The sequence below is a fragment of the Poeciliopsis prolifica genome, unplaced genomic scaffold (assembly GCF_027474105.1).
Source record: "Poeciliopsis prolifica strain line A6 unplaced genomic scaffold, Auburn_PproV2 SCAFFOLD025, whole genome shotgun sequence".
In the NCBI taxonomy this organism is placed as follows: domain Eukaryota; kingdom Metazoa; phylum Chordata; class Actinopteri; order Cyprinodontiformes; family Poeciliidae; genus Poeciliopsis; species Poeciliopsis prolifica.
In genome coordinates, this window is record NW_026562400.1 from 4,524,114 (window position 1) to 4,549,168 (window position 25,055).

Here is a 25,055-nt window from a genome sequence, read left to right on the forward strand (position 1 = left end):
TTTACAGTCCAAGTTTGTATTACATTAGACAGAGTGTGAGGACTGATATGCAACCAAGGAGATCACAATAATAATTAAAAAAAAAAACCTTTATTGTGATGGAATGAATTGCATTAGGCTTGCATTTCTGTGAATGTCCAATGAAAAACAAATATCACACTCTACCAGGCATGTTTATCTTCAGCGTTTTCTGATGTGTTATGTTTGGGACGACCACTGAAGTCAAAAGTCGTAAAAGAAAAGGAGAGATGAGACATTAATCACTTCCTGGTACATTCCCTTTCCGCTTGAACCTGTTTGTCCACAATCCTCTGCATTTAATTAACTGGCTAAAACAAAGGGGGGTGAATTTTGGGGATGATTTTGGGGATGATTACAGTCTGACTCACCACAGTATGATAAATTACATAGTAGCCAGACTTGTATGCAAATTTTATATTTTTAAACCTGTGGTATTCAACTTTTGTTTCTTGTTCCTTCCACTGGCATGAAACTAGCACAGTTGGAATGTCATTCTGTTCATTCTGAGTTGGCTCTATATTGCTGTACAGTGCCTATAAAAAGTATTAATCCCCTTTGAGTATTTTCCCCTTTTGATCGCTCTTACAAATCAATCATGATCAACAAAATTGGACTTTTGTGACAAAAAAATAATTACAAAAAGTCATTTTCACATAATTTTGAAAGCAGATTTGTACAAAATACTGAAAATTAAATCATATTTACCCTAAAATACATAATTACATAAGAATCTACTCCCTTCAAGTCAGTAGTCACTAGTTGTTATTTTTATTTCTGTGGATAGAACTCAATCGGGCTTGCACAAAATTATTTTATCCAGATACAACATCCAAGTCTGCCAAAAGCCTATAAAATCTTGTGGGAGTAATTCTTATCATCTCACAAAATCAAAGTGACACTTTTAGGCCATAATTTCAACTGGTAGATTTGCTACAAAATTAACAGCACATCAACAAAAGAACATCCACAGAGATGTGGTGGGGCGACACCATCACACTTTGGGTTTTCTTTTAAATAGATGACACCAGACTTTTTGACAATGTGAATTAAATGATTCATACTTCCAAATTTTTGTGTGTTTTCACACTCGGTTTGATTGGGGAGAAAAATGACAACATTTGTGACATTTTCAGCTGGTGGGGTTTTCACGCTGCTTTGTGTCAAACATAGCAAACCCTTTGAAAAACCTGTTTCAATCATGTTTGCTTGTGCTGGCACTGCACCAAAAAACACTCAAGCAAACAATGCGAAAGCTTCTCAAGAAGTCTCTGACTGCAACTTCCTTCTTCATAAAAGGCACATAAAAATAGATTTTCAGCAGGATCTTTGGCTAAAGACCAAAAGCCATTTCTACTGAAAGCCATAGGCTTGTTATTTTAGTGTAGAGGCACTTCCATGCAACTCTTGAAGAAAGTTTCATTCATTATAAACAGTCAATCCACTGTACATTATAAATGTGAATCAGTTTTCCCTATATTTGTTCCTGTTAACCAATTTATTAGATTTTATTATGTGTAGTGGGACAATAAAATCTCAGATTTGTATGACAAAAATGTAAGATATAACAAGTTATGGTGGATTTTTATTCATTATACTTATTTATTGTCTCAAACTTAGTGCAAAGCAGTAGGTCATACATACATGGCTAAAAATGTTTTTGCCATTAAGTCACCAAGCACATATTTTGAACTAGATTAGCATGTGGTTAAATGTTTGTGCAGAACAGAATCATCTTCAAAAAGAATATTATGGGTTTGATTCAGAAATTCAAGCACTTTGAATAAGGTTTTCTCTTGTAAAAACAAAACTTTGCTTCAGTCAAGCTTCAGCAGTACCATACAATGCTCTGCAGATGCATACTGAATAAAAATAGAGTCCCATCACCAAATATTGTTGAATACGAGCCACAAGTTCAGGCATTGATTTCCTAAAGCAATACATATCTTCCCAGTTTGTTTTTGCATAATGAACTCACATTTTTAGGACAAAATGTCAACTTACACTGTCATTGTAACATATATGCATTGCTGGGAGACATCTCTAATTATTGTGCTGCCTATGCAGACAGAAAATTTATATGAGAGGTGTACATTATGACAGCAGAAGGATCAACGCCAGCAGGACAGTAAGGATGGGAGAGGCAACGATACCAGGGCAGAAGCAAAAAATGCTACAAGAGAAAGAAAAACATCCTGAGAATATATATCAATTCAGTCATCCTGTATCAAGTTCAATAAAGCCAGTAATATGATTTAGTCATCAAATTAGGAGTGTAAAAAGGTCTTGAAACTTAGCAGTACCATTACCTGTTTTATCAAGGCAGCAGAATATTCAAGGTGTTTTTGCCGCAAGTAACATTTTATGTGGATGTCAAAAAGAGTTTATTAGGTTTTATATAATAAGTCCATCACACATGCATGGCCTGTGGAAGTCAGACTTTTTTTGCTAAGCCTTCTGAAGGACTTGTCTTGACTACAAACATGTCATAGAATCTCAGAAACCAATAACACAATGTCTGCATAAAACTTCAGAAAAGGCTCTGTTGGAAGAAGCCATCAAAGTGAAAAAAAAACCTGCTTGGCATTAAAGATTAAATGTAGCAATTTGAATTGACACAAGAGGATTGAAAGAAACGTGTGGTTTATGGTGAGTTAAAGTTAAAATAGAGGCTGTTATTGCTAATACTTTTAAAATGTCTGCAAAATTGTGACTTACTTTCAGAAAACTTTTAGAAAAACTGCATAACAGATTTGTATGGCAAGTTATGCAGATAGAGTGTAAATATCTAAGTCTGACAAATAAGATGCTCATTTAATTTAGGGATACCTGTCATCTTCTGTCGTAGCAGGTGGTGGAGTGTTGGAGGGGAAGATTCTGGAAAGATTGCACAATGTAATTTTTTGACTTAGACTTTCTTTTCTATGATAGATAATAAAAGGGTAAAAGTTGTAACATCTTTTAAGAGGACGATTAATGGTGGTTGACAGCAGGTGAATATTCTATTTACCACCAGAAATCAAAGCAATAAAATCATGATTTACAAAGCAATGAAAGAATATTAATTAATTCTATAAAAGCCAAATCATCATAGGAAAACATAATTTTTGCAGCCTTATTTGTAGTAAAATACTAGTTGCTACACAATGAATCAATAATGAATCGTCATGTTATTTTCTGAAGATAGACTCATCTAAGGTTTAAAGACTGTGCAAAAAATTCTCATTAAAGTGCAATACCTGTTGTCTGTAGGTGGATGGACGGTAGTTAAAGTCCTATAAAATCAAAACCATAGTTTAAGTGCAAAACTGAAAAAAATAACCTTATTCCTTACAAAACACTAATAATGTAATTGTCTCATTGAATTTATTTCTAGTTCAGACAGAAATAAAACAATTATGTGTAGTTTCTAAATATACCAGAATCTTCTAAAATAAATTAAAAATAAAATTATAGGGTTCCATGTTATTTTAGGTAAAGAAAACATGCATCATGGTCAGCTGTTAAGATTTTGTTTAGTATGAAGAAAATTATTATTATTTTTTTAAAGTGCTGTTGAACAATCTTTGTTTTGATTCCAATTTTAAATTTTTTTTTATATTAAATCAACAGCACATATTTTACATAGTAATTAAAACATATTAAATCCATCACACCAAGTGTGCATCAGTCTTTGACACATAAGATGCTCATTTAATTTAAGAATACCTGTCGTCCGTCGTTCCAGGAGGTGGTGGAATGATGGTGGATGAGATTCTGCAAAAGCCAAAGAATCAATCAACATAATCTTTGCTGCCTATTATCAATAACAAAATAGTTGCAACAGTGTTGCAGCTGTATGAATTGTCATGAGTGTAAAGCTTGCTATCATTAGGAATACCTGTGATTTGTTGTAGGACTGGGTGGTGGAACGATGGTGGAGTTGCTGCAAAAGCCAGGGCATCAATGAACAATGAGATATATCAAAATACTTACTGCCTCAACATGAATCATTGTATGTGAAGGATGTTATCATTATAGATGTGAAAAAAACTTTTCAATATGTATTTTTAGGTTTACATTCAATCAAAATGTGCCTGTTAGATGTTATCACCTTGTTGCTGTTGATGATGTCTTGTAACAGTCGCAATGCTCTATTTATTTACTTTCTGCCCTGCATATATTCCTACGTATATAAAATTCAAAAGATTTGCAAACAACTCTTGTTAAATGTTATGAAACCTTTTTGTAGTAGAGGGTGGATGGACGGTAGAGGAAATCCTATAAAATAGTAACCAAACAAAAATAAATATTTGACTCATGATTAATGTTAAATATTTTACATAGGTCTTAAGATGTCTGAATTACCCAAATTATTGTTTTTTCTAAATAACTTTTCTATGAAATGAGTAAGAAAACTTTGCAGAACAATTTTGTATTAGTTTCTTCAAATTCAAAACTTTACATTAGTATCTCTGTGAAACATTTTGAAATTTCAGCTTCTAATATGTTGTTACACAACATATTAGTTGAAGAAGGCGCACCAGTTAATTTATCTGAATCGCAGTAGAGATTGGATGACAGTGCAGAAACTTTCGTCTTGGCTCTGATTGGTTGTTTCTGACTGGGAGTGGTGTATTTCTGCAGATGTCACTATGGCTATACAGCAATGAAAGAATATTAAACAACCCATCATAAGGTGTTAAGTTAATTCAGGAATACCTGTCATCTGTCGTTCCAAGAAAGTTGGTGGATGAGATTCTGCAAAAGCCAAATCATCATCGGTCAACATAATGTTTACAGCCTTATTTGTAGTAAAATACTAGTTACTACACAATTAATTATGTCATTTTCTGAATATAGACTCATCTACGGTTTAAATAATGTGCAAACAATTCTCATTAAAGTGCCATACTTGTTGTCTGTAGTAGTAGGTGGATGGATAGTAGTTGACGTTCTGTATAATTAGAACCTAAGTTTAAATATAAAACTGAAAAAATACCTTAATTCCTTACAAAGTACTCATAATGTAATTGTAAGTAAGAAGCAGATTTTTTTTTTATAAAAGTCACCCGTTGAATTCTCAATGTAACTGACCTAAAACAGGCAAAGTTTACTTGTATTTAATTTCAGTCAATGAAAAAAGAAAAAAAAAAAAACGTGCCTTTTACTGCAATTTAGGTAAATATCTGGTTTCACCTGTAGCATCTCTAACAATGATTCAGTCAGAAATCATGTTTTTGGTGGAGAAAAGAAACCGTGCATCTGCAAAAGGGATGATCATTCATCCTATGACAAATTTGTAATCATGATTAAAAAATTATTATTGATTTATCATTGTCACAATAAATTCCAATTTATGATGTTAACCCCCACACCCCAAAAATTTCTGTATTGTGGAGATTGAGAGTTTTAGTATTTTTTTCTATTTTTGTTAGAGTATCATTTTATATGAAAAACTTTGAAAATACCCTCAGGAATTTGAGGGATGACAGAAAAGATTCTACAAAAGCTGTAAAATAAACCAATAAGAGAAGAAGGTGACATCTTCTTTTTATAAAGAGCCTTGACATGACTTCTGTTGTGAATCAGTGATACAAAAAATAAACAGAAGTGAATTCAATTTCACTGAAATGTAACAACATATACACCACAAATAATGGAAAAAGAGAATGCATAATTTTTACATCTTATATAGATTAGAAAAAAATAAAGTATAATCAAATGTGTGAATACCTGTTTTTTGGTGGTGTGGAAGATGGACTGATGCTTGAGGATACTCTATAAAAGTCAAGTCATTATTCAACAAAAACTCTGAAATCTGTATTTCTAAATTATTTTTAGAGCTTAATCCGGTATTAAAATTTGTCAGTATTAAGTTAAAATTGTCAAAACTTTTACCGTGCAGGACATGGCAAACTAGTTCCACCGATTAGTGGAGTGAGATCTAATAGGACAAAAAGAACAAATTATTAAAAACAAATTCAATGTCTGAGAAAGTTGGATTAATTAGAACGTTTCAGTTAATTCTTCCTTATCCTCCCACCTTGTGAATGACAAAATACAAAGTCTATAGAACCAAAAGGGAAAGTGTTGCAAAATGTTAATGGGATTTCCGATCCTTCCAAAACAGCTACTCTGAATGACAGCAAACATTTTTTCTGTGAGGGTAAAACTTTGAATTGATATAACAAAGTTTTCTTGATTCTTTGTGTTCCCCAAAATGTTGTGATAAAGAAGTTCTTACAACATTGTCAGCATGAGTAAAACATTTCACCAACCTTCGAAGTTGAACATCAAAATGACACTTCCTCCCTTGAGGAACTCTCTGGATTTCAATTCTTCTAATGTTAAAAAAAAACTATACCCAAAGCCAGGCCCATTATAGATTAGTTCTCCATTCTCAGAAAATGATCCATATTTAGTCTCCCTAGGATTGTCCCAGGCAGAGCGACCTGTTCACATGACACACAATACATGAGAATATGTGTTAGTTTTTTACCAACAACTTGTCTTCAAAATACAAACATTTTAAGATAAACTTACCAGATACTACTTGATTTTCATCAGAAACAAAAGTATTTTGCTTGGACATTTGCAGTTGCTTGTTCGGGGTTTGATCCATCAACTGGAAAATCATATGTCTTTGCAGACAAGGATATTGCAGCTGGCCATCATTCTCACTAGACACGAGCTGCACGTACATTCCAACAGATGTTTTGAAAAGTTCAACAACTATACGATATGCATAGCCGTCTTTGGAGAATTGTCGTGGGCTGTACATTCTGGCTCCATAACTGCTTGTGTTTAAAAGACTCTCAAAGTCATCAATCTGCCAGGCAAAGTGTGGACACTCTGTCTCTGAGAGATTGATGTCATCAATTGAGAAACCTCCTGGTGAGTTTCCTGCTCCTTTCCGAACCTCAAACACCACCTGGAAGTCCTTGGTGGCATTCAAGGAAACATGGTGGAGCTTCCAGTGAGATGTTGGTGAACCTAGAGTAAGAGGTTTTAATTTACTATTCTATACACTTTCAATATTACAACAAACCAATGAGACTTTACCAGTTATTCGCTCCATAAGGTGGAGAGTTCCTGTGGTGTCCTGCTGATTCTGAAACTCTCTGATCCAGATATTAAGTTCCTCTAACTCATTTCCGCTGTGGAAATAGTAGAACTGCAGACACTGGACATTACAAGCCCTGGTAGGCTTCACTCTTTCAGTTTCCATTCGCACTGAATCTCCCTTTTGTCCTGACGCTGTACTTGCATGAATGAAGTACCCTGTTTGTTGACCTGCAAAATGTTCAAGATAAAGTTTCTGGTATATTTCCTTCATCTACAGTATAATCACATACAACTCCATACATTTGCAAAACAAGGTAGAAGTTTAATGCATGTTATAACCGAAGAAGTACTCCATTTGTTGACCTGCAAAAATTTCCAAAATAAAGTTTTCTGATGGATTCTCCCCTTTTCTTACATATAACTTACAAGACAGTTTAAGGTATTTGGACAACTTCAGTAGTGGATTTTATAATCTTTAACGTAATATTATTACATTTTATAACAAAAGAAAAACTGAGGTCTGTGGTCAAATAAATTAAACTGAAACTATTGCACATTTAGACAATTGTCAAATACTTTACAGTCTCAGGTGTGTTGACATTAGTCATAGCTGTTTGTTGGAAGAATAATAAATGGTAAATAATAAAAGTAATTTTAGATGTTTGTGTTTATTTAAGATCCTTGGAGTCCACACCAAACATTACAGCATCCTTTAGCGATAAAACATTCTGGATGTTTCACATGTAGAATTTGTTTATATGCAACACAAGAACCTTGATGGATGCTAGTTACTGACTAGAAAGCCCAATGACATTTGTTCTATATTTACGTAAAATTGGTTTGCCTTTATTTAAGTGAATTAATTAATTTGTTGAAGTGTTTTATTGAATATCATCATTGCAATATTTTAGCTTGATTCATGCCAGCTTATGTTTTTAGGATGTAAGGCACATATTTCTGGTTTATCTTTTCATACACGTTACTGCAGATAAAAAAACAATTTTTTTTACATCAGTCTGAATGTGAAGAAAGAAAGCAAGATGTTTCATCATGTCTATATGAATTCTAAAGTCTTATTTGGTATGTTTTGTGCAGCATGTTTGTATTAAGGGATGCCACTTTTTACTGGGACATCAATAGTATTTTTATTTCTGCACTTAACCATCACCAAACTCCTCTGAGGAAAAAAGTTTGATATTTTTATTCAGTCTATGACCACTGTCAAAAGATTAGATCTTTATTGCTTGAATTTATACTAAATTTGTATTGATTGTTATGCATTGGAATGTAAAGTACATTCCAAAACTTACCATAATCTTCACTTCCACTTGGTAGAGTGGTGTGGTCAGAGCTTGGACCCCCTTGAGCTTGGGTAACCACTTCCCATCCACTCTGATGCCCTGAAGAGCGGCTCATCTGACACATTGATCCATTAAAAAAGCCACAGTAAAATTTGAAGGCAATAGTTGTGTCTGAAACAGTGAAAGGGGTTCGTATGTAGGTGTTAGGTTTCGATTTTGATACAACTTTTTGAAGTTACTCTTTACACTTTTCATCATGGCTGTTGTTATTATGGGCTCTTAACCATAAAACAAATCATCAGGTGAAAGCTACAATAAACATATGTGGAAAACTTCAACTTTGATGAAGTGGAGTTTTTTCCAGCGTGAGATGCATAGTGCAGACAGTTTCACCACAGTGGCAAACTTTTTCAAGTGTAATAGATAAAGCACCAACCAAAGAGCATAGCTGCAATTGTTGGTTTTTCTTTCAATTACATTACTCTGCACATTCACATAACAAGGTGAGCTGATACAATAATGAAAACATAATCAGCTGAAGTATACAAAAATCCTCTTTGATTAAAAAGCTCAAAGTGTGACATTCTAGAGATGGAAAGGAAAGGTTTCTGTCAGTTTATTATGTAAGAAACAGACTATCTAACCTCTAAATCTAACCTCTAAATCTAATCTTGATAGTTAAAAGTCTGCTACATCCAGTTTCTATGCCAATGTACTGAAAATCATAAGATTTTGATAAATAAACTGATTGTGCATTGTGTACTTTAACAAGGATGAAAAATGAGCTTGTGAAACTGCTACAGGGATTGTTCTAGTATTAAATCAAATACAAGTAACTTACATTAGATACTGTTGAATGGATGTGGTTTTGTCTCAAAAGAGTGACGTCAACCATATTGCGACATACGGAAGTAGAATCTTAAAAAAAACAAGAAATAAAATGTGTGAAAACAAAAAATCTGTATGTCTTGACTTTTACTAAATGTTTTCAACACAATTTGTTGGTGAATTACTATTATTACACACAAACATGAGTCAATTTGCAAAGTGAGTGGAGCACTTGTTTAGTTTCCCTTTTAAAATTGTGCAACGTCCAGGTAAAGCAGATGACAAAGCAAAAGCTCAGTTAAGACAATTTGCTTTTCGTAATGATGTTTTGACTTCCATATGTGTGTGCTGTGCAGAAATGACACTGGCAAAAAGAAAAAACAAAACAGTGATAATAAAATAAATAGTGCAGGCTCAGAGAGAAGATCCTGACATGCGTCAGCTACTGTATTTAAAAAAGAGAGACATTGTTTTATCGGTTAATTCTTGTCTGAAGAGCTTTTCAGTGGTTTGGCCTCAGTAACAAATGACTTCCTGTTTTGTGATGGTAACCCCCTCGGAAAACCAAGATGAATTCCTGTTCAGCAGCTGCATGATAGAGTAAAGGGGTTATATGTTTAATTAATTTTGGAATAAGTTTGTAACATAATAAAATGTGAAAAAACACCAAGTTAAAATGTTCCACTAGCACTTTATGGACAGTGGAGGATAAAGTTACTGTATATCTCTTTGGTTGACCTTGGTTGTCACATGCATCTAGATAACAACACCTGACTGTGGTCTGTGATGTCAGAATGACACAGTGATGAATGATTTACAGTTTGCCATTCAGGTTCACATTTCATCCTCATTCTTTGTAATGACTGTGTCAGTACATCTGTCTGATCTAATCTTCAGAAGTTGCTTGTCACCTGTTGTTTGCTATGTTTTGGGTTACTTGTGTCGGACTTGCTACGAACAAAACAGGATTTAATAGAACAAAATTCTCTGTTTTGTTTAGTTCTTTTACAACAAAAGTCATTTCCGTTTCAGTTTTGAGAAAATATTTTTGAAGTTTACTAGATTTCATTTGCCCAAATTAGAAATCAAGTAAAAGAATTTGAGAGTTTTTGCTAGTGTAAATATGTAATTTATTAAAAGATGATTATTCAGTGAAAAGTCAAAGTTAAACTGATATTCTATATGTTTCACACCAAATGAATTAAGTGTAGCTTCTTCAGACCAATTATTTTAGCTGTTTTTGAAGAAAAATCATTTGTAAAACAAGCTGTTTTATCACATCACTAAATAATTACATTATTTGTTTTTGACCACAGAATTTTCACTGTTTGCATAAAATTATTTTAACCTTTTCCCACATAAACAGAGAACCACAGACAGTTCACTGTCTGTGAACCTGGATGTACCGGAAAGACAAGTGAATGTTGCTCATTCTATTGTCGTGCATCTCTACCTGCGTTGTCACGCAGCTGTGGCAGTGCTGGTAAAGATCAGTTAAAACATGACTGGTGAGTCATCCTTCCCATCAGCCCAACCTGAAACTGATTTTTTGTTCCAAACAGATTTCAGTGTTTGAGCTTCACTTATGTAGAATCTTCACTGTTTGTTGTGTTCTTAGATTTATACAACTTGTCCTTGTTAATGAAAGCAGGATTTGTTGAGCATCTTTCACACATTTACAACATGCACAGCAAAACAAAAGAGCATCTTTAAACTCCCTCTAACAATTTATAAATCACCTGTTAAAGGCATGTCACTGTTGCAAAATGGTGGGATCTGTAGAGATGTTTTTCTTCTGAATGAAGAAGGAAAACAGGTCAGAAGTGAATAAGTCTTCTGCAACACACAGGTCAATCCCAAAGGTTGGAAAAGACTTGAGTCTTGAGTGGAGGTTTGCCTTCCAGTAGCAAAATATCTAGATATACAAGATCTACAACACAATGGTTTTTATCTCAAAACACATTCATGTTCCAGACAGGATCAAAGTCCAGACCTGAATCCAGTTTGGAATCTGTAGGAATATTTAATATTCCTGATGCTTTGAATGTAAGAGACATTGAAATGTTTTGTAAAGAACAATGTGGGCAAGCATTTCTGTTTCTTGATGTGCAAGGTTTTTTGAAACATAGTCCAAATTACATGCAGCTTTCATGCAGGAAACAGGTGTCTCAAGGTGTTGCCTCACGGAGGCCTAAAAACAAATGCAAAGCACACCTTCAGATTTTTAGTTGTATCCAAAATAAACCCACATATTTTGTATGAACTACAGTTACATTTTATTTATGCATTTTATTTAGACCTTTTGTGCCACAGTCTACATGACACAAAATAGCATGTAGAGTAATTTTGTTGGAAAATGGAATGATGGTAATTACACACACACACAAAAATGTTTGTAAACTTATGAATTTATTCTCTTTCAAGTTAGTCCACAAATAGTCATGACAAATCAATAAAAAGTTTGAATTCCTATGAAAAAGCCATAATAATTACTTTTAAAGTACATTATTGACAAATTTACTTTTGCAAAGTTCTGTTTTCAAAAGTGGATGCATGCAACTGCAACCTGAGGGAGGAAGATAAAAGATTTCCATCTCAACGTACAGTTCACATGAGTGGCATTCATACTCTTACATTTTTCTTTTGTTACATAACAATCACAACTGTCAAAATGTTGTAAGAAGATATTTTGTGGTCAACACAAAGTAGAATATATTTTTGAAGTGGACAAAAAGTGAAGTATGGTTTCATTTGTTTAATTTGCTAATAAAAATCTTTGTGCTTTGCAGATCTATTGATCTTTCTGTGCCAACATGTTGAAGAATCACCTTTCGGGTCTCTCAGGATGCGTCTTAAACGGTCAAGGCTGTGGATAGTGTACCCACATTTTTCCATCCATTTTACATTCATGCTCTACTGTTTTGGTGTAATGCATTAAGTCCTAATAAAAAGGACTAGACTCTTTGATCTTAACATGGCCAAATGTGAGTTTTCAAAGGTATAACACATTTATCTAGTAAATTTTACTATACATTACCAGACAAATCCCACCAACTGAATAATGTACAACATCAAATAGATAAAATAACCAGTTGCTAATTGTTTGCTCTACTTGAAAATTTGTTCAATCTATTTTTGGGGCTCAACTGTTTTCTCCTTTGATTATGTTAGACTCCCTCTCTCTTGTAAAACCATTACAGTCACAAAAACAACAACTATTTTAAGACAAACACAAAGATGACAGACACTCTGTCCTTTACTTAACAATAGGATTACCTTCTTAAACAATGCTAATGCTCTGTAACCTTAATCCAAGCAGCTCAACCACACTGAATGCTGTAAGGAAGCTCAGCAGGGGAGGAATAGTTGTGATGAAATGTGGTGACAGTAACCAATGTCAGATTTCAGGACTCTTTATGAGCAGTTTGCTTTCATTATAGCAGCTAGACTATTGTTTGGATTGTTCACATACCAGCAAATAACTCTGCTGCTTCTCACATAAGATCATCTACAGTCATGGAAAAAGTGAACCCTTGAAATGGCAGAGGATGTACTTTCTTCTTAGCTGGAGTAAAACAAATTGATCTTTTGTGGCATCACAAAGGTTTTTAATGCTCCACAGCATGAGGAGGAGGTTGAACAGGTTCTACAGGAACAGCTCAGTGAATTAGATTATTTAAAAGGCAGTCATTCAGTAATTTGTTTTGTAGATTCATCTCATGCAGAATCAATTGTTCACTTTGCTAATTATAGCTTACAGACAATTAAAATTACACAAATGAGCCAAATGAAAAGCCTCCCTTTCATAGCATACATGTGAAATTAGAGGTGGAAAAATGTTTTCAATTATTTGAAATAGTCTTTGTTTTTTTTTTTAGCATTGGGTGGACATCCATGGAAGTCTCTATTCCCTTCATTTTTACTTAATTTTCAGATGGAAAGTCCTGTTTTGAGTTTCTAGTTTTATTCTGTCTGGGCAAAGAAATCAATTCAAACTCCACAACATTTTACATTCACATTTTTAGCCAGTCTTTGGTGCTTGCAGTCTCTGTACAGAAGAGGCCAGTAGAGGTACTGCACATCTCAGCTCTGGCTGCTTCTCTACAGTTTTATGACCGATTAGCACGGTTCAATATATTATGCAAGAAGGTAAAACATAGCACATCTTTTATGGAAACTGATTACCTACATTATGGGTGTAATAAACCATTAGAGAGGTCTCTGAGACAATAAAATAAATGTGATTGATTGGACTCATGAATGAGAGCACACTCTGAGGTGAGGTTCGCCTCTGCCTTCATCCATCTCCCACCTGTTTCAGTAGGACATATTCAATACCAGAGAGAATACCAGTAAAAATCACTGGTTCATAAGGAAACCATTCACAGCACCAAATAAACATGATATGATATTTTGTGGTTTACTGATTATTTTATTTTTATCACTGCAACTCTCCTTTACTGGGCTGAAAACCTCCCGAAGACCGATACGACGGCATGAAAAAACAAACAGTGGCCATCTCAAAAACTGACCTACAACCACAATGTAATTGTTTAAATTTTGTCGATTCCCTTTCAACCATTTGTTTGTATTTCTACTAATTTTCCATGTTAAAATGTTTCAGCTCTGTAATACAATAAATAACATTTATCATGCCATTTCTTATTACTGGTCAGCATTGCAATATGTGCTACTATAATACATTTACAAATTTCAGCAAATAATGTGAATACATAAAATAAGAGATGATAACCATTATCCTGTGACTTTGGTTTTGATTGCAAAGCTCTCATCCAATAATCATCCAATTTAATCCATAATGCAATAATACTATTCTGACAAATGTGGCTGACAAATTTGTTAACAATTGAACTTAATCTACTTAATTGTAACTTCAGATTAAAGTTATATTTGGTTAAGCTGCTCTGCCACAATTTCAACACGGGGTGGCAGTGTGACACCTTCTATTGATTTGAGAGGTTCCCTCTTAATCATGGGAATCCAGTTCTGCAGTCAAAAGCTAAGTTAAACTGTAGAATCAGTCTCAATTGTTGGACAAATATAGTACAATATAACAGGAAAAAATGCCTCAAATAGCAAAACCAAACAAGAACTTCTTGGGCTGGTTCACGAATAAACAGACAAAAATATAACTTTAAATGCTTTTATTCAATTTCAGTTAATAGATCTACAACAGCAACCTTACCAAAAAACACAGGTACTCAGGCAGTCTGTCAAATGTTCAGAGATGAAGTAAAAGTTTTGACAGCAACCCCACCCATAGACTAAGCGGACAAAAGTGAGATTTACAGAAACATAGCAAAAGGGTCTGTTTCAAAACACTGATCTACAACCCTTTCTAGTCTTTAATGGCACTGGGTGATTTTACAACTGGAACTAATTCACAAGTAATGACTTCTTACCACCATCAAAACAAAAACCAAGTTTCTTATTTGCATGTCGCGTCATGTTCTAGAAAACTCACATCATGGCCCAGATTTTTTAACTTCTCATTGTACCAACAGCTGCCGTCACCGTGGCCATTTGGACCAAGCTCTTAATGCCTCACATTGACTGATAAGCCAGCATGAACAGCTCTAATCAGCAGTAAAACAGGCTGGAACATGAAAATGGAAGATAAGATTTGCCATTGCAGAGCCTCACAGGGTTTCTTTTAGTTTCTTGTTCTTAGAATTTCCCTGGAGCTAACATTTTTGGATAATTACACAGTTTACAGAGATAACAAAAACACAAACTTTATCTTTACCTCACAAATTAGTGTGTTTGGTTAAAATGTTTGTGCTCTTGGCCTGGAATCAAGTATTACAGCTTTTTCTGTGAATATATGTATAAAAGTGTGTAAAACTTAACTGTTAACAAGACAACATTTCAACAACATTGTGAAATATATTTTGTAATATGTTATTTGATGCTATTGGAGAACAAACATGGTGTGTGTGCATGCATGTTTGCTCTCATTGCTGGACTCTAACCCTCCACGTTGGATGTTGGCACTGTCAGTATGGGGCTGAGGGGGGTGAACTAAAAGGAGAAAAAGGTAGAGTGCACAATCTAAAACAGCATCAAAACAGGCATGCAATATGAAAGTTGGGCATGCATTTTTACCAAAATATTTGATATGCGATGACATCTGTTTATCTTATTTTCTCCCACAATTGTGTTGGTCCATCACATCTTTATGAATAAGATTTTTTCAGTGATAACACACTAAAGCTTTCATGGCAAAAACAATAAGGAGAAACTCCTAGGCGAAACTGCGAAACAAGCCGAAGCATGTTGAGGCAAAGAGTATAAGGTCAAAATACTTATTGCCTCTTGGGGAAAAACACAGCACATGTTGTGGTAGCTAATGAGAGGTGTATGATTTATGTACGACCAAATATCTTCCCATTACAGTCTTTTCTAAAATTGCATTTATAGACAGATGGACAAAGTTCAGACATTTTTATGTGGTATTTTTATTTCAGATAACTTAAAGAAATTACAAAAATGCTCAGCTTTTTTCCACAACACAGAATAAACACCATATTATATATATATATATATATATATATATATATATATATACATGTGGACAAGTGCAGGGTCTTGCTTGTTTTTTTTTATAGTATTCAGCAATAAATATAACATGGATATTCAGACAGTTTGGTTTCATTTACAGTACAACATTGGAATCTCATTGTTCATCCTCCATGTGGTTGGTGGTGGAACACTTTTTCAGGATTGTGTTAAAGTATATCTTCAGAGGCTGAAGATGACTTAGTTGGCTTCGACGAATGACTGGTAAAGAGACATGAGTTGGGACTGGAGGTTCTGAGCATAGGGGTCCAGTTTCTCTCTCAGGTCCTCAGCATAGGGAGCCACAATTTGCTTCACCAGACTGGCTCTCTGGGTCAGTTCTACCTGGACCTTCTCGGTCACAGGGGCTATGCTTTTCTGGAACGCTTCCAGGTGCCGGTCAACCTTTTGCTTCAGGTCATCTGTGTAGGGTCCCAGTTGAGCCTGCAGGTCCTTCACGCTCTGCTCCAGGTTGGTCTTCAGCTCTTCGCTCTTTTGAATCAAGGTGGATCTCAGTGCTTCGGAGTCCAGTGAGTCTGCATAGGGGGCCAGCTCTTGCTTGAGCTGCTCAACCCTCTGCTGGATCTGGGCCTTCATGTTCTCTGTGTAGGGCTCCAGTTTGCCTCTGACGGAGCTGAGCTCTTGGGTCAGCACACTTTTCAGCATGTCAGCCTCTGTGGTGATCTTGTTCATAAGGTCCTCGGCTGCGGGGGAAAGCTGCTCCTGCAGGGTCACGGCATACTTGCTGGCTAAGTCAGCACTCTCTGTCAAGCGAGCACTAGATGACCAAAACAAAACAAAATGACTGTCAGCTCATCTACGATTGTGTAACATGCTGCAGAAGATAAGCCTCCCCCTTCCAACTCCCCTCATGCAACTTACTTAACTTCCTGTCCAATTGGTGAGCTCCTAATCATCTCCAGAGTATCATCAGCTGTTTGTGTGGCCTTGGCAATGTAGTCCCAGAAAGCATCAGTCAGCACTTCTAACTTTGGCTTTGGAGCATCAGCATAGAAGAGGTTGGCATTGCAGCCTTCCAAAATAAAGATGTCAACAAAGGTTATTTTCTGACCTAATTTATTTTGTTACTATTTCTTTATTTATTACTATTATTAGTCCTTGTTGATTTTATTATTACTCTTTCTGCATTTAAATGAGAGCATCTTACCAGAGAGCACTGCAGCGATTAGCAACACAAACACCTTCATGACTGCAACCTGCTGAAAGACATTAATATTTAATAAGCAATTCCTACTAATAAGGCTACATCAACACTTTTAGATTTTGATGTAAATATGTATTCCTGAAGCGCAGTGCTTGTCTCACCTGCTTTGGGGTGTGTGTATCTTTCAGGCCTTACCGTGTTAGTAACTGTGTCTCTGTGTTGCTTCCGTCTATATATATAGAAGTCAGATGACTGTTGTAGTCAAGAGCCCAAAGTCCAGGAGTCCCTGCCATGCTGTCACAACCGCTCTTTTTCCTATATCTACTGTTTTTTGTCAGCTATAGTTTCACTGAATAGCTGAATGGTGGAAAATATATACAGAAAAATCCTCTTTGATTTTCAAAACTGTTTGCAGAAAGCTTTAAAAGTGTGCAGTTTTTAAGGTGTCAACATAGTCCTGCACTACCAGTCACTAGATAACTTAAGATAACCCTGTTAGACTTGTGCACTTTGTCTTCAGGTCAAGCTTCACGAACTAAGCGCTATCAAAATGGATTCACTTACATTGTTCTTCTCTTAATTTTAGCCAATGGAATTCAAGGTATATATTTTCTAAATGGAATTAAGTTTTAACTAAATAATATAGAATTTTATCTAATTTAAGGATTTTCTTTTATTTATTCAGGAGATGCCTGCTGGACATTTCTATTTGAAATAATTTTATGAGTTGACCACCAGAGGAGATATTTTTAAATGAGTGTGAGAATAATACAAAGCACTCCAGGACAGCTTTGTCCCAAAAATATTCAGGTTAGTGTCCTGCTGGAACATAATGCTCCGCCCCAGTCTCATGTCTTCTGTAGCCTTTAACAGATTTCCTCTCAGTCTCCTTTTCCTTTAGCTTTCTTGACAACACTTTGTGTTATAAGTAAAATTTTACTGACTCTAAACAGCTTCTCTGTCCATGTTAGACAAAAAGCTAATTTTCGGTCTCACCTGAAGAGAGTATTTCTTCTGCATGTTAGCTGTGTACCCTACATATAACAATCTGCAAACTGGACTTCTTTGGCTTCATTTCAACAATGGCTCACTTCTCTCCACAAGTCTGTGCTCTAAGCTGATGATTGATTCTTCTAATTATGTTTAAAATCAATATATGGGTTTCTTGGCTAATCGCCATATCTTGATTGGTTTGCAGTTGTGCCATATTCTTTCCATTCTTGGATGACATCTTGAACTGTGCTATGGGATATATTAAACTCCCTGGACACTGTTTTAAGATACAGTCAAAAAGTACTTTCATTTGTGGAAAAGAAGTGGAGATGGTGGAGGAGTATAAATAACTTGTTTTTCACCTGGGCGAAGACTCAACAACAGATGTGTTTCCAGTGATCAATTGGAATCAGAAAAATACAATTGTTAATGGCAATTTTGAAAAAAAAGAGACAATCCAATTTTTTAATAAAAAGTTTTTGTGCATGGATGTGGTGGTTTTTTGACTTTATTGGAAATAGTTTATTTTTCAAAACTTAAATGAAAACACTTTTTTGCATCACACAATGTGATCAGCAACTAGTTGTCACCATGGGCAGAAGAGATGAAGAAGACAACAGGAAATGAGAGGAAGATGATGGTGATGCTTATTTTTTTAACGACTTATCTTGTGGACAAACGTATTCACGTGTGATTTTAATTGTGTACCTTATTTAATGAAATTACCACAATTACAAATTGCGATTTTCCAATTTTAGCAGAATATTGACAAAGTTTTGCACACATTTGTAATGGAAACACTGCTAATGATGCCATCTATAAGAAAGTACAAAAAAAAAAAAACTCCTCAAAGAAGCTTCAGTCCACCAATGTGCTACTTATCATCTTGCACAAAACCCCAATGAAAGATAAAATGCACTCAAGTTTCTTGTCATAATTTTACAACACATTAGAAATTTAAAGGCACTTTTGCTACTTTAAACATTGCAAATGGCCTAATATTGTTCTTTGAGTGAAAAAGGTTCATAAATCAAGAAAACTCTAAAATGCGTTTATGAGAATTGACCTCTGACACATCTAACTGAAGCAGAAGCTACTTTGTCCCTCAGAGGCTGACGATGCCTGAATGTACTAACCTTTGGTCAGACAGATATGCAAGACTTCTGAACATTGGCATGACACAAAAGCAACAGCTATTAATCACCCTGAAAGTTGTTGGCACAATAAAAAGATTACAGAAAAATACTGTATGTCTACTTAAAGTTGGAATTCAGTGACGGTAATGTTGTGGATTCTGTCTGTTGTAAAGAGCTGAAGGTTTTCAGATGAACAAAAGGTCAAATAGGGTTAACACTATGGATTTAGTTTCACTGCTGTAGTCATGAAGCACAAACACATTTTTATGCAATAACATAACAGTGTAATCTTGATTTTATATTGATTATTTTCTCTTAAAGTGGTAATTGTACAGGATAAGACCAATACTTAAATGCTATTTCTGGGGCAGAAGAGGCTTGTACTTGCTTGTTACATAGATTGTCTGCTACAGAATATCAGCAGGGAAAGAAGGGTGAGGCAAGGTGACAGCAAAGCACTACCTCTTGGACTTTGGGATCATTACTGTCCAAATTCACTATATAAGCTGCAGAGCTTCATCACTTCAGCACCAGCACAACTGAGCGGATTTACAGACACTCTTGTAAACTCAGGTAAGAAGAGGAAATGGCGGAAGCTCTTTTCATCTAAGCTTACTGAAGGAAAATGCTTTTGTGACTTATTTTTTTTTTCTTGTTGTAGCTTCAAAGAGCCATGAAGGTCCTTGCTGTGCTCGTCCTGGCCGTTTTCACCGGTAAGTAAGCTGGAGGCAAATCAAAATGAAGCTTAAAGTCTTGTTAATGACGGAATTGTACCTTCAGACAGCTGCCGTAGTTTCAAGTTATCCTTCTATCCGTCCAACAGGCTGCAATGCCAACCTCTTCTACGCTGACACTCCCAAGCCACAGCTGGAAGTAATGACTGATGCTTTCTGGGACTATGTCGGTAAAGCCACCCAGACAGCTGATGACACCCTTCAGATGATCAGAAAGTCCCAGTTTGGCCAGGATATCAGGTATGACATACACCATCACATGAAGCATGGTTTTTATTTAGTTTTGCAGAGTGTAAACTCACTGTCTCCTGTTATTTGTTCAGTGCCCGTATCACCGACGGCACTGAAGCAGCCAGCCAGTATGCAGTCACCCTGCAGGAGCAGCTCCCACCCAGAGCCCAGGAACTGATCACCAGAGTCACCCAAGAGGCAGAACAGCTGAGAGATCGCTTGAACACCGATCTGAACAACGCCCGGGAGAAGCTGGAGCCCTACACTGAGAACCTGAAGGTCCAGATCAGAGAGAGAGTGGAGCAGCTCAAGCAGGAGCTGGCCCCCTACACCGAGAGTTTGGATACTGAGACCCTGAGGACCACCGTCATCCAGAAAAGCGAGGAGCTGAAGGCTCAGCTGGAGCAGAGTGTGCAGGAGCTGCAGACTCAACTGGGGCCCTACACCGACGACCTGAAGCAGAAGGTTGACCAGCACCTGGAAGACTTCAAGCAGAGAGTCGCTCCCGTCACCGAGAGAGTCCAGGATCAGCTCACACAGAGAGCCCAGCAGGTGAAGGAAATGGCTGCCCCATACGTAGACAACCTGAGGGAGAGGCTGGACCCCTATGCCCAGGACCTCCAGTCTCGTCTCACCTCCCTCTATGAATCCTACATCAAGACCAACTAAGTCAAACTCCAGCTGACTCTGAACCAAAAGAAACTGCATCAAATAAAACAGAATTTTCTCCTGGATGCCAGAAACATGGCAGTACAACTTTAATTTACCTGTTTTGGAAAAGCTACAGTTGTTAGTTCATGTAACATTGTCAACAAGGTGATACATAACAAATGCATGTTGGTCTGTGACCATAAGGTGTCCGCTCTCTAATTTATGAAAATAAAACAAAAGCAAAAGAAACTTGAGATCCTTGTGTATTTTTTAATGAAATGGGTTGAAGTTTAAAATGTATTTGTAATATTTTATTTTCCAGCCTTTCAACAAAAAAGACAGAATATGTTTAAATATTATAAAAAATAAACAAAATAAAAAAAACAGCAACTGTTTAATTTACAAACAAGCAAAGAAAAAATATTCTGTAAAAATGATGCATAAAGGTGAGATTTCACAAGAATTGTCTTGTTTAACATCACACCTTTCTTCAAGATCAGCTGCTAATGATTGGGTACTTATGGGAAATGAAAAGTAAAGAAAACATTTATATTTAATTCTTACTTAATGATGTTTATGTAATTATTATGTTCTATTACCGGGAAAGGTTTTGTAACATGAATGAGACTGTAAAGTGTCTTATTGCAGACAAATCTTCCTAATTACTAGTAGTTTTCCTGTCAATATGAGCAGTGGATTAGTACTGCTCCTCCAAAGTCAACCATGTTCCTTTTGCCAATACTTTTTGTCAGAGTTTTGCAAATAGTTAACTCATGAATACGTTTGTCTCTCTACTCTAAGCTGGAAACAATGTGAGGTGGCCATGCTGTTCTTGGAGAAACCGGTTTCAACTCGTTCAGAGAGACCCCTCTACTCCTTATCTTTAAGAGTCTGTTTTATGACTGACCCCCACCCTGCTTTCAGTAAAACCAGGCTGTCGCAAAGGGACAAATTGGAGTTGCCCTAAGGCACCACTGAGACTCCCCCCCCTTTGCAAAGGCTGGAATAGGGGGTTAAAATACTTAACACTTTTGCCAGGCACTATAAGTGCTGCAGAGGCAAAGAGTTGCAAGTTTCAGACAGGCGTATTCAAAACAGACCATCTGAAAGGATTTAGGAAAGTAGGTCTAAATTTCATGCAAGATATTTTTTTTATCAAACTTTTTTTGAAATGATCTGTAATTAAAGCAGGGTAAGGAGAATGAGGTCTTAGCATAAAACAGTGTTTTTAAACTCAAATGTTCAATGTAATCAGTGATACTTAGAATCCTGAAATACAACCTGCTTTAACACCTAAAACAATTCTTAAATGTTATAAAATAACAAAACAGCTTGTCTTTAACACTAGACATCAATGATAAGTAAAGACATGAATTAATACTGAGAAAGAATTGAGTAACATGTCTTTTCTATGTCCCATTTACAAAAACTGCCCCCAACACCCTCCTCCACGCCCTCGTACTGTGGAGGGCATGTTCAAATTTGTTTTCACCTGCAAGTCTGGATGTTCGTAAATACATCCTGATCCTTCCTTGTTTTTTTTGTTCCAAATCACTTCTCTTTTCGTGCCTCCAAACCTTCAGCAAGATTACTCCCACGCTGACTTACCCAGTGGCAAACAACATTCCTCTGTTCTGCCCCCAGCTGCTACAAGACCTAAAAACACAGTTAACCCTCCACAGACTAAGCATGAAATAAGACAATACATTTTAACCCAAATAACACCTGTTTGGAAACCCAGGTTATGGGGTTTACATTTCAGCCAATTTTGGGCAGCACTGACATTCCACATCAGTCTTTTTAAGAGGCTTGTTTAGGTTGAAAACCTAACAAAAGGACACACAGTTGGGTTCTGGGTCACACACATTAATGTGACAAATGCATGGATACAGTAAGCATGTGGAAGAAAGTGCTTTGATAAAATGAGACCAAAATCCATGTTTTAAACATTATTTAAAACATAATGTTTGTTGGAAAGCTTTGTAAACACACCAACCTTATGCAGCATCATGTTGTGGGAACACTTTTCTCCAGCAGCTTTAACCGACAAAAGCCGGTTAAAGCTGGTGAGAAGAAGGATGTAGCTAAATGGATGGCAAAGAAATTCTTAGGCTACAACAGATCAAAGCATATTCATGTGTTTGAATGTCCCAATCAAAGTTCAGACCAGATCCAATCAAGAATGTTATTCAAGGCTTATAAATTAATGTTTACAGGTGTTCATCTTCTAATTTGACTTAACTTGACCTAGTTTGCAAAGAATATGTACAAATTCATGTGCAAAGTTGGTAGATAGATAAAGCCCAAAAGATTTGCTACAACTGCAATCAAAAACTCAAGTTTTTATTTCTAAAAATGTTTAAAAATCATAATTTTTCTTAAGTTTTATAGTTATGTGCTGTTTTGAGTTGGTCTATCAAGTAAGAACACAAGTAAAATAAAGTTTCAGGTTTTAATGACATAAAATGAAAAAAAAATTAAGATATGAATTTGATGAAAAATAAAAAAATGGGATTACTTTTAATGTTTCTTTTTGAATAGTGGAAACAAAGGATGCAAATCATTCACACATTTTATCCTTATGTCTTTCAGGGCAGTACATGTATATTTCACAAGGGTCAGAAGACTTTTCATAGATACCTCAGCACTAATTTAAAGAAACATCTTCCCTCATCTTGCACCAAGATGCATGTCCAAATAAATGCAGCCTTTCACACATTATATGGTGTTTCTCCACTTCAGACTTGTTGATTACATATTCCTCCAGACATTAGCTGAGCTCAAAGCAATAACAAACTCAGCAGTTCCTAAGATTTGATTTCCTTCTACTCCCAGCAGCTGATACCTCTGAGTCAGAATCAGATGGTAAGAAGTTTTTTTTAGTTCATTTTTGCCATCTCAGACAAAGTGTGTGCAGCTTTCTGTGCAGAAAACAAAACACGTTTATCTACATTAACCCTCTCAGGCTTAAATTACTTGAAAAGACTGTTTAAGTAGTTGCAAATATGCAACCCCTGCCTGGAGAGGGTTAAAGTGAACCTGTGCTTCTAATTAACCTGTAATAACATTACTGAAACATCCAAACAAGTTCCCTTTTGTTCAGTGATTAAAATCCCATCAGCCAAAAAACCACATTCATGTGGGTTACATTCGTTCAGTGCTCTGCCTGCTGACCCCTGACATCAGACATTTGGTGTTTTCGTGGAGCAAAAGAGGAAGCATCTGCAGATTGGATGACTCTGTCAGATTTTCACTGTATTACCTCATATGTCTTCTTGAATCTGTCCCTTTCACTTCCCTTTCTGTTCTGCCTTTTGTCCTGAAAGCCCCTGAAAAACAAAAACTGAGCAGTCAACCCTGAATGATCTGCCTGAGTAAACTCTGACTTCTTTGTGTGTTGTGTGCTAGAGGTAGCACATTCCATCTACACAATACAGGCACCAAATTTATTAGATTTTCTGTGTTGAAGCAGGTTTTGACTGTAAGAACTTTTCTCAGAAAACACTGTCTTTTTCTGGTGCTATTGTTATCACATTTAATGTTCCAAAGAGATTCAAAACTATATTTTTCAATGTGTTCCCTTTCTGGAATAGATTGGTTATCACCATGATTTCTGTGTGACACAACTCCTCATTCCAAGCCCTCATTAATCACTATTGTGTTGGAACATTAGGATCAAAGGGCTTTAGCTATGTTTGCTGTTATCACATTTCAAGGAAAGTAAATAGGTTTTCTCACTAGAATACAGTCAGGCTGGGTGTGCTGTGGTGACGCAGGTGTGAAGGCCTTAGTCCTCGACATGTCTGTGGCAGTTTCAAATCCCGGCCTGGCAACCTTTGATGCATGCCTTCCCCTTCTCTCATTACCCACTTTCCTGTCAATTAACAATCAAATAAAGCCCACAACAACCAATAAAAACTTAAAAAAAAGAAAAAAAGAATACAGTCTGGCAATTTATTACACTTAACCAATCAATGGATAGTTAAAGTGACATCACTCAGTTATCACACAGTCCAGTGACTATGGCCTCACACCAATTACATGCACAACATTTTAAAACTTTGTTCCTATGTAAATTGGATGTCTGTGAAAATAACACTAAAAAGAAACTTAAAAGTCTAACAACAAAGCAGTCAAGTTCTAAAGGGCAAAGGTGTTTCAACGTGGCCACATAGGCAGTCTGGGTTCCACAGATTCAAAACCATTTATTGCTCCTCTGATTATGAAGTTATGACTGCAAAGCACAACAGATTTGGTTTCTCTTTCAAAATATTTAACAGATCACTTCAGCTAGGCATTAACGATTTAATTCTTGTTTATGGATTTGAGTCTTTTCTTGTTCCACTTGTAACTGGCAGCAACAGCAACAACA

At 35.9% G+C, this 25,055-nt stretch overlaps 2 protein-coding genes and 1 pseudogene across 3 annotated transcripts; 1 reads left to right on the top strand and 2 right to left on the bottom strand.

Annotated features, from left to right (window-relative positions):
* Window positions 1–5,894: 5,894 nt before the first annotated feature.
* Window positions 5,895–12,104, bottom strand: LOC129370851 (meprin A subunit beta-like; annotated as a pseudogene).
* A 3,703-nt stretch (window positions 12,105–15,807) lies between these two features.
* Window positions 15,808–17,163, bottom strand: LOC129371006 (apolipoprotein A-IV-like). 2 transcript variants are annotated; one of them, XM_055047337.1, is made up of 4 exons: window positions 17,100–17,163; window positions 16,942–16,993; window positions 16,656–16,806; window positions 15,808–16,551 (listed from the first exon to the last, which is right to left on the bottom strand). In XM_055047337.1, the coding sequence occupies exons 2-4, from the start codon at window positions 16,979–16,981 to the stop codon at window positions 15,975–15,977; spliced, it is 768 nt and encodes a 255-aa protein (XP_054903312.1). In that variant the 5' UTR covers window positions 16,982–16,993; window positions 17,100–17,163; the 3' UTR covers window positions 15,808–15,974. The 2 variants fall into 2 exon arrangements, with proteins under 2 accessions (XP_054903312.1, XP_054903313.1); XM_055047338.1 differs by having other exon boundaries at window positions 16,942–16,990; window positions 17,100–17,140.
* Window positions 17,164–19,560: 2,397 nt separating this feature from the next.
* On the top strand, window positions 19,561–20,937 carry LOC129371005 (apolipoprotein A-I-like). Its single transcript, XM_055047336.1, has 4 exons — window positions 19,561–19,640; window positions 19,729–19,780; window positions 19,891–20,041; window positions 20,125–20,937. The coding sequence occupies exons 2-4, from the start codon at window positions 19,741–19,743 to the stop codon at window positions 20,699–20,701; spliced, it is 768 nt and encodes a 255-aa protein (XP_054903311.1). The 5' UTR covers window positions 19,561–19,640; window positions 19,729–19,740; the 3' UTR covers window positions 20,702–20,937.
* The last annotated feature ends 4,118 nt before the right edge of the window (window positions 20,938–25,055 follow it).

Excerpts from the sequence above, each read along its gene's own strand:
- LOC129371006 (XM_055047337.1), bottom strand. The coding sequence starts at position 16,981 with ATGAAGGTGTTTGTGTTGCTAATCGCTGCAGTGCTCTCTG. Across the intron at positions 16,807-16,941 it reads AATCGCTGCAGTGCTCTCTG|GCTGCAATGCCAACCTCTTC; the intron begins GTAAGATGCTCT and ends TTATTTTGGAAG. Across the intron at positions 16,552-16,655 it reads CCAATTGGACAGGAAGTTAA|TGCTCGCTTGACAGAGAGTG; the intron begins GTAAGTTGCATG and ends TTGGTCATCTAG.
- LOC129371005 (XM_055047336.1), top strand. The coding sequence starts at position 19,741 with ATGAAGGTCCTTGCTGTGCTCGTCCTGGCCGTTTTCACCG. Across the intron at positions 19,781-19,890 it reads CGTCCTGGCCGTTTTCACCG|GCTGCAATGCCAACCTCTTC; the intron begins GTAAGTAAGCTG and ends TCCGTCCAACAG. Across the intron at positions 20,042-20,124 it reads CAGTTTGGCCAGGATATCAG|TGCCCGTATCACCGACGGCA; the intron begins GTATGACATACA and ends TTATTTGTTCAG.